Source organism: Charadrius vociferus, unplaced genomic scaffold (genome assembly GCF_000708025.1).
Source record: "Charadrius vociferus isolate BGI_N301 unplaced genomic scaffold, ASM70802v2 scaffold434, whole genome shotgun sequence".
In the NCBI taxonomy this organism is placed as follows: Eukaryota; Metazoa; Chordata; class Aves; order Charadriiformes; family Charadriidae; genus Charadrius; species Charadrius vociferus.
Window position 1 is genome coordinate 718,376 of NW_009648154.1, and position 9,860 is coordinate 728,235.

General features: G+C 48.9%; 1 protein-coding gene across 1 annotated transcript in view; it reads left to right on the forward strand.

Moving 5' to 3' along the window:
• FMNL2 (formin-like 2) overlaps positions 1 to 9,860 on the forward strand; it is a 76,180-nt gene that overhangs the window by 41,593 nt on the left and 24,727 nt on the right. The window contains 1 exon segment of the mRNA XM_009884027.1: positions 7,878 to 7,952. Coding sequence (XP_009882329.1) covers positions 7,878 to 7,952 — 75 coding nt within the window.

Below are 9,860 nucleotides of genomic sequence, written 5' to 3' on the forward strand. Positions count from 1 at the left end.
GGTGGGAGGTGTCCCTGCCCAGGGCAGGGGGGTGGAACAAGATGATCTTCAAGGTCCCTTCCAACCCAAACCGTTCTATGATTCTATGTATCCACACCCGCCCCCTCCCCTTGGAGTCACGGGTTAGTTTTAAGGCACTTTTGCTTGCAGTCGGAGCCAAAGTCTCTCAGCCCATTTGTCTTCAGCGGGCAGGCGAACTGTGGGCAAGGTTATGAAATCTGGTGAGAACATCCAGAAATAGAAATAACACAAAAGTTCTAGAATTCAAGCTTGTTGAGGCTGTGAGTGCAGAAAGCTGTTTTCCAACTCGTTTATGGCCTTGCTTCAGAATTGGAAATTTTTATGGCATTTCTAGTTAGCTGGTTTATTTACGTGGTTTACATGTTTTCAATTTACTGAAAGCATAGCAGCCGATAAACGAAAAGCTTCAGTAAATTTACAGATATGTTGAAAAAAATCACTACCCAACAGCGCTAATGTGATTGCATAATGAAAACAGTTACAAAGAAGTTTTGGGTGGGTTTTTTTTTTTGCAAATATTCATTTCCTTGGCTTTAGTGAAGATCTGAAAATGACAGTTTTTGAATATACTTCATAGCACTCTGACTTAGCATTTTAAGGAGCACAATCTTAGAACCTTATGCAGCTTTTCGTTAATCTCCATTTTAAACATAGGAGAATTTACTGTAATAACAATTTAATATTTCTGGGAAAAGACCAGAGGACTCTACCACTCTTTTTTTTTTTTGGTTGTTTTTTTTTTTTCACAAGCACAATAGTAGTTTTCAAATGGATCCAAACCAAGGAGGCAACAGAATTGCCTGGGATCTGTAGTGAGACAGAAAGCCAGCCAGGAATAATCCTGCCTCTCTGCAGGGAACACTTCCTGACTTTGGCTCTTATCCAGCAAAGCAGTTAAATTGCTTATTATACACACATATACCAGAATAATTGAATTTGGTCAGGTAAGTGTATGCTTCTCTGTATGGGAAATAATTTTAATATCTAAAAAAAAAACCAGAATTGAGGTGTTTTTCCTAGGGTGAACCATACCTTTCAAGAAACCAGCTTGTTTTGTTCCAAGAGAAGAATCATAGAATCATTTTGGTTGGAAGGGACCTGTAAGATCATCAAGTCCAACCATCAACCCACCACTGCCAAACCCACCACTACCCCATGTCCCTCAGCACTACGTCTACACATCTTTTAAATCCCTCCAGGGATTGCGACTCCACCACATCCCTCAGCAGCCTTGTCCAGTGCTTGACAACCCTTTGGGTGAAGATTTTTTTCCTAATATTCATCCTAAACCTCCCCTGGTGCAACTTGAGGCCATTTCCTCTTGTCCTATCGCCTGCTCCTTGGGAGAAGAGACTGCCCCCCCCTCGCTAACCCCTCCTTTCAGGGAGCTGTAGAAGAAATGCCAAAAAATAAATAGGAATTCAGATAATCCAGAAAACCCTGGCGAAGCTCATCGTGTGGTGGTTATTCCAACATCAGAACTTCCCCACATGTTGGGGAGAGAAGAGCTGGCCTGACTCGTTGGAGACCAGGAGATGGGAGAGGAGCGGGGTCTGGCACGCCAGTGCTCCCTCTTGTTTTAACATCGGTTTGACTTATGTGTTTGCTGCTCTGAAACATCTGTCAGGTGAGAAGAATTGCGGTCCACTCACACACGGCCTGGTGATGAGCGTTAACGCCGTGCTTACAGAGCCCGCGTCCGTCTGAGTCGCGGGGCAGCGAGCCGAAAGAGGGGGGCACGGCAAACGGACCTCATTGTTCACCTCCATCGGTTTTCACCCCGGCAAAGTGGGACAATATTGTTCAGCCCTCCATTTTCACAATGCTTAATTCAGAGTCAGATTTCTCTCTTCGAGTCGTGAATGGTGGCGCTGAAAACAGCAGTTCTGAATTATTCTTATGGGCTGTTACAATAACGCAGCGCTAGGAGAAGCTCTTTGCAAGTGCTGGAAAATGTAAGTGCGTTTGTTGTCTTTTGCACTGTGGCGGTATTTTGAGAGTGCCTTAACCCTGCTGGTAGAGAAGTAAAAGGTATTTTAACCTAGTAAGTATTAAATAACTGTTTACTTAACCAGTAACTTATGGGAAAACTAATTTTTTGTTCTTCAGCAAACTGCAAAAATGTCAGCATGATCCGTCCAAACAAAGTGCTCCTGTGGAGCCGGTGGTGGGATCTGCTGATGACAGTGGGCTGTTGTGGGGGAGAGAAAGCCATCATTGTGCCGCCGGACAAAGGAGCACAGACAGGAGAAATGGTTCACAAAGGGTCCCATGAATTTTTGGGTTGCATATACGTCAGGCTATTTATAACACCGCATCCAGTATGGGCCGTGTTCATCTACGCAGCGTGTGTTTGCTGTGAAACTGTGCTGCCGCTTCTCGCTCTTACAGAGCCCAAAAACTTATCGAAGGAGGAGGGAGCGGCTTCCAAGAACCTTTGGGCAACGCATAGTTCGACGGTCATTGTAACATTTGCACTGACAGCAAATGTCCTGTATTGCAAAGCCTTCCCTAAGGTTTAGGTCTTTTAAATGTGGTCCTTCAGAGAATTGTTTTCCCTGTCTTGAGGGCACCGTTCGCCATGCCAGACCATAGTCACCTCCAGCGCAAACGCAGCCAAAATGATTTCATCTTCCGTGTGGAGTTTGGGACCACCAGGCATTACCTGCTTCCTGGCACGGGGGCAGGTTGTGAGTTGGTGATGGCTTTGTTCCGAACACACGTTGCTAGCTCAGAGCTGTCGTTCTCTCTGCCCCCCTTTGCTGACAGAGCGACGCTCGCGTCGGGGTGGTTGCCGTAGGCAGTTGCTGTGTCTGGTCGGGGCACTGCGTCTTGGGCTGAGGAGCATCAGTCCTCCAGATGTGGAGGAGATAGCGGTCTGGCAGCTGTGTCGCGTAGTGTGCGTTCAGTACTGTTGGCCAACAAGCCGCAGCTCCAGAGCCTGAAATACTGCCTGTGCTCGCTGCCATCTCCGTATGGAGCATGCTGTATTTGCTCGTGGTGAGCTTTAGTTACGACCTCCATTCTCCAGCAAAATGAGGTGGTGCTTCATGTCGTTAGATAACTGTCTGAGGTAGGAGGACGACGGATGTGCTTTAACCAGCCTGGATTTTCACTTTCTGCCTGACCCTGCACATGAAAACATCTTCAATTTTTCCAAAATACCTTTTTGCTGTCTGCCTGGGTCTCCCTTCTGGAGCATCTTACAGAAATACGGCCACATGAGCAGGAGCAACGTGAGGGTTGTCGTAGTTGAACTGGGCTCTTGGGTGGTCTGACCTGAGAGCATTGCCAGGTGGATACGGATATAATCGTGACTAAATTTTTCGTAACGGATCCTTTTGCTTCCTTATAGGATTGGATTGTACCTTTGTAACAGATCTGTGATGGGTTTACCTCGTTAGCACCCAAAGCGTTCCCAAAGAAAGGACCCGTCGTGGGTGGTTTTCCATAAAGCCACATTGTTCTTCTAGAATGATGTGGGCTTAAAGCAACCTAAAAAGTTTTGTGGGTTTTTTTTTTTTCACAGCCTGAGTAGAGACAGAGGTTTTTTTATAGCTGTGGTAACCCGTTTAATCTTTCTTCTTACACAGAATAATGCTAATAAAAGAAAGATCAGCCTTTCTTAGTCCCAGCCATACTTCCAAATGACAGACCTTGGAAATTTATTCCAATATAAATGGCAACATATGGTTTTATGTGGTGGGATTTGATTTCAGCATTCGTCTTGGCCGTTGGCCAATCTTCAGGCTGTAGGCTTCATCTACAGTTTCACCCTCTTTAATCTTCCAGGATAAATTATATCATTCCATGAAAGTCAGCTCGCTGTCTCTTGAAGTGCACATGTTCCCAGCACTGACTCATCTGATGATAGTGTGAAATATCTGCGAGCAGCCGCCGAAAGCCGCAGGTCGTTGTTGCTTTTCCTCTTGCTATCAGCTGCCGTACCCCAGCCAGCCGGAGCTGCTCGCCGCCCGGCATTGGCGATTCCCTGCCGGGGCTCTATCGCTTTAGGTTGTTCCTGAATTTAATTAGTCAGCCATAAATGGCTTGTAGTTGTTTATGTCAGCTTTTCTCATCCATGTGGAACAGTTTGCGTTACATTTCCCAGAAATCAGTCCTTCTGGCTTTTATTGTTGGGTGATCGTATGCACCATTGTTATGTTTGTTTCCACAATACATGATTTGGTTTAAATTTTTCTGAAGTGGGTACAAGAGAGACGCGATTGTTTAGAGTTCAAAGTTGTGATGAACCTACCTTTTTTTTTCTTTTGTTATGTAGACTGCTACCTGTTTTGCGGGGAGGGGAGCGTACGGAGAGCGCTGGGAGGGTTTGCAGTTGGTTGAACCGAAATACCAACCCATTTAGTTGGAAGCAAATGGCTTGGGATAATAACGTAGGGCTGAGTGCCTCTGAGCAGCCTGCGGTGCAAGTGAAGGAGAGGGTTCCTCGGGTGTGCTGTGAGCGGGAGTTGGAGCTGGCCCAGCGTACGCCTCCGAAATCAAATTACATGGATGGGCAGCTGCTGCCTTTGATCCTTACAGTGCCAGGAGGTTCCTGAAACGCGGCCAGATCCTGCTTTTCTCTTTGGCTCTTCCTGATGGAGGCTGGCCTTTTCGCAGCTCTTCCTCTCTTTTCCTTCTGAAGGGCGTGTGGCTCCTGCATGGAACCGTGTGTGTCCCGGGAGGGACGTACGCCACCGTGGAGCTGCACCCTGCCAGGAGTGCTTTCAGTGGGCCCTTGGCGTGAGGGTGCCCGGTAGCGCATCCGTGGTAAGTGCCCGGAGTAGGTCCCATTGCTGCGTGTTCAATGAACTCGAGCTTCTTCACGACGAAAGGACTCCTGGTCCTGCATGCGGAGAGCGAGGGAGCAGGATGGGATGCTGGCAAATGGTGCGGAGATGCTCTGGTCCCCGCTGGAGTGTGCTCGTCCCACCTCCCGCTTGTAGTTGCGCGCTTGGGAAACCAGGGTAGTCGTGCCAGAATGCTCACGGTGATCTCTCTGTTTTCCCAAGGGTCCTCCTGGCCATTTGGGGTTTGAGTTTGGCCGTTGGGTGGCTTTGCAGACCCTCAGGCTCTTCACCAGCCACGCCAGCTCTTGAGCCACCAGCTGCGAAGCGAAGGCGCTGGGAGGCCGGGCAGGAGCTCCTGTGCTCCCCCTCAGTTTTCCTTGGAGCTGCTCTAGCCGTCAGCCATGTGTATGTGGTGTGGGGCTTTGATCTCCCAGCCAGGCTATTCCCGACACTGTAGGGAGCCTTTACGAGGATTAGTCCTGAAGAAAAGCCCAAGATTAGACTGCAGATTTACAGCCTGAAACCGAACAGCAGCGGCTCCCCAAACTCACCCATCCTTGCCATGTCCCAGGGACCCTGTCTCCGCTAAGCAGGAACAGGTCGGGAACACTTCGCCCCTTGCATGTACCAAGGAGGAGATTTGCTCCATCCAAGAGTGGGTCTGTCTCGGCTCTGGTTTGCTCTGTCTTAGCTCTTAATGGGTGTTTTGGGGCCCGGGGGAGCAGCCCATGTGAAGGTGTTCAGTGCTTCAAAACCACGTTCATGGCACAGGCCGTAGAGAGAGCCCAGTCCTTGAGGTTTCAGATCACGATAATTTGCTTGACCAAAAAGTGTAATCTGGTTTTCATGAGGGTGCATGCTTTGTTGTTTAAGTTTGTTTATTCTACCTTGTGAGTCTTTTAAGGTTCAGCTGGAAACATTTAAATACAGTTCAGCAAGGGTTTGCGTGGACTTCAGCGCCCGGCCTACCAGAGGCTGTGCGAGTGGGGGTTCCTGAGCCTGCACCGAGCCCATTAATTGTGACTTGTGGGATTGTGGTCATGAATATTGATGGTAATGTTATCAAACAATTCATCATAACCAGCGTCCCCGTCCTCTCACAGAGGTCCAGTGCCAGAATTCCCATTGACGTCAGGTACTGACCACAAGTATCTCAGTAATAACCCGGTTGTGGCAATTTTGCTGAGGAATGACAGAAGACGTATCACGTCCACCACAAGTATGTTTTATTCAGGCATAAGAGACAGCAGAAAGCGTGGTGAGAGGTCACCCAGCAGGCCACCACCCGCAGTGCTTTGGGGATCTCCTGATCAGCTCGGTTTAGGTCCCACTAAACTCTGTGTGACTTCAGCGAGGTCTGCGCGGTGCCTTAGTCTTTGCGGAGGTACGTGCTACAAGATAGACACAGTTAGAAGGAGGAAGCTGATACGGGAGTAGTGGTAATAGTGCATAATTTGTGAAGAACTTGCTTTTTGGGAGTATCTAAAAACCCCAATTGGGAATTTGGTCTGCTTGTGGGAGACGCAAACGTAAAATTACGCACAGAGAACCGGCCCCTGCCCCAGAGAGGTTAGTTTCTAAAGAAGTAGCCAGTGCTCCTGCCAATCCTTAATTACTGTTCGTTGGCTAATTTCACATAACTACTCTGCCGTGAGCTGGCCCTTAATGGAAGCGACAGCTGATATCTCAGAGGGGTGTGCTGCTCAGAAGCTGGTGGACCCTAACGGACAGCCGGGGTCGGAGGTCCCACTGCTGTCCCCCCTCCTCCTGATCAGTAGCACCCAGCGCTCCTGGGACATTTGGGTGAAATCTGGTTAACGAAGGAAGGAACCTTTTGGGTTCACTGAGGGTTTTGTTCCTCAGCAGAAGGGAAGTTTCAGACCTGCGGATGACCAGACTTTGCTTTTCAGGACCTTTCAGAGGTTCTCCTGTGCCTCTGCAACCAGCCAGTGTCTGAGGAGGGTGAAGCTGGGTACGGGATTTAGCACCGTTCGTGGATGGATGTGATTCCCCAAGGGTCTTTGTTCGGAATAGCGTGCCTGGGCTCTTCCTGAATTCACTGCTCAGTTTGACACCAAAGTCCACCAAGCGAGAAGTCAGCTCATGCTGCAGGGTAGGAGGAAGCTCCAAGTGGATTTGGGAAGGTGCAGGACCCTTTGCACTACCTCCATCACCTCCTGTCGCACTGTGCTGGGGCGGTCGGGCTCGCTGGGATGGCCGGGCTCGGGGCGGCTGCTGCGTGCAGCTCCTGCGCCTCCGGCTCAGTGTTTGGTGTAGTCCGTTCACGCGGAGGTAGAAAAAATACCCCAAAGGACACACCATGGATGGAGGGGATGCAGTTGCTAAGCAGGGAGGATGGGGAGATGGGTGCATCTCTTGGTGCTCACCTCTGCTCCCTTTCGCTTTCCAACTTATTTAATATTTTGTGATTTTGGTGTGGATTACTCTGGGTCGTTTGTCTGCTGAGAAAAGTAGGACTGAGCCGGAGAAGCTACTAAGAAGCAATGAGATTTAAACAGTATCCTGAGACCTGCTTTATCTTAGATCTTATTCCTCCCTCAAGTTGCGTGTGTTTCCTGCCAACACCCCTGTATTACGGCTCTGTAATTCGGACCAGCTGATGGTTATGCCGATAGATTTCACTCCTCATTTAGCCAGTGATAATTGTCTTTCTTTCCTCCCTGTAATTTGTTCTTCTTCCTAATTACATTATATTACAGTGGAAATCCAATTCTGCGCTGTGAAAGAAGACGAGTCTTCCTTGAGCATAGCCTGGTACAACTCTGTTGCTTACGTTCGTACCATCAGTGGGTACGATTAAATTTTTAGGAGAAAAAGAGATACAAAAATTTATGTTACAATTGTACCTGACCCCTTAGACCTGCAGCACGGGTGTACACCTGTGATTCCTCTGCTAGAGTTGTCATGAAGGAGAATATTTTTAACAAGAGAGGAAACCTGGAGGGAGAGGTTTTGAGCAAGCAGATCACCTACTTTTTAAATGTTTTCGGTACTCTCTCTTGCAAGCTGTAGTTTAACAAACACATGGTGATTCTTTCATAGGTGTGTGGAGAGAAACAGCGCTTTGAGAAGCTGATGGAGCACTTCCGAAATGAAGACAACAATATAGACTTCATGGTGAGTGCTGTTTATCATCAGCAGACTTTGGTTTCAGTGTTTACTGTGTCTGGTCCTGCTGGCGTGGGCGGAGATGAATCTGCCTTCCCATCCTTGGCCTAAAATGACCACAATACAGTTTTTTTGTGTACCAAACTACATAATGTGCGTTTCGTTTTTAGCTTCAGTTCAATTCAGTTATCTTCAAGAAATGCCTTGTACCCTAGCGAAGGTAAGAGGAAAGTCACCTTTTGGTCGTGTGCACTAGTTCGCTGTGGCAAAGCAGCAGCTTCTGCAATGTCAAAGATGCGCGGTCTGTCCGTGTGCCAGCGTCCTCGGAGTCACAGACAGGGAAGTGCGGGAGAGACTCGCTGCAGCTGCTCTCTCTCCTTATCCGCTGGTAAATATAGCGGTAGTCTGCACCACTTTTGGTTCCTCAGAGTGCATATGCATGATTATTCACCCAATCCACTTCCCCTGGCGCACACGAGGGAGCGGTGAGGGAGGAAGCTCTGGCTGGCACCCACAAGCACCAGCGCCAGCTTGCACCTTGGCAGCACGTGAGAGGTCCTGGCAGTAAGGATGGGCTAACTGGTTACGTGTCCCATAGCAAAAATCAAAAATACTTCTGCATCCATTTCTTTAAAGTGAGTGCTGTGGCAAGTGAGTGCTCGTGTCAGCAGTGTGAGAAATTTAAGTCCTGTTTTTAATCAAAAACCAAATGCCGGCACAGTTGGTGCAGTCCCCCTTGCGCTGCTCGTGCCCGGTGCCTCCGGTCCGACCTGATCCCGTTTTGCGATGAGAGCAGAACAGGAGGGTGTCCCACCCGGTGCCACTGGCAGGTCTGCTGAGGCCTCCGTTAAGCATCTGTGACACTTTATACTGTTTTAGTGCTGAGCTTTGTGTTAAAGACCTCTTTCTGCCAGGAACTGGGTGTTGAAGCACCCAGTGTGGTGTTTCCAACACGCCCGTGTCAGTGGCTTGCAGCCCTGATGGCCGGGCCGGGCTCGCACCCATGGGGAGATGGCAGAATAAAAAGAAGGTGGTGTGAGCAAGGTAGGACGGCCTCTATCTTGTATTTAAAAAAAAAAAAAAAAATTACGGTGATCCCTGCAATTTTACTTAAGTTAGCAAGCTGCTCTCAGTAACTCTGACATGTTACAGTTGGTTTTGTTCCTTATTAGTGCAGTCCCAGTAAGGACATGTTGGTAGTCACAGTATACATCGGTTATTCTCAGATGTATATACAGTTTAGTCTGTAATTCAACAGAAAGATTTGTCAGTCCTCAACTCCCGACTCTTAGTCATTTTTCCTGTGCTCACGGAGAGGGGTCGTCGTATTTGGGGAGCGGGAGAGTAGCACGGCTCCGTGCAGCCTGGAGGCGCGATGGTGGCAGCAGCCCGCAGCCAGCCGCCTTGCTGTGAGCTGCCTCCTTCCTCCGCTGTTTTTAAGAAAAAAAATTGCCCCTCGTCTTTATTTAAGACGTGAAATGGTGTATTGTAAGGATGTAATGGGGAATATGCATGTGAATGTGTGTCCGCACAAGCGCGGTGAGCTGTGAATATCCAGCATCCATCTGGATGGCCTGTAAGAAAATTCCCTGGTCCTCTCCAGCTATGGGTTGAAGGTAGTGGTGAAATTTGCTTGAAAAGGGGTGTATTTTTTTTTCAGGACTTGCCCAAATACTGATAAAATCTGCATCTTTGGGCCGCTTCCACCAACTATGGGCTTGACTATATGACAAGCCTAAAGCTAGAAGAGAGAGCTCATGACAAACGATTTGGCAGATCCTCTGGTTTGTCGCCATCTGGCCCTAACGAGCTCCGCGTACCGCTGCGAGCGCAGGCTGACGAGCGCGCTTCGGGGGGCGAGCGGGGAGCACCACGGCGCCCTGCCTGCCGGCTCCCGGCGGGCCCCGCCCCGCGGGG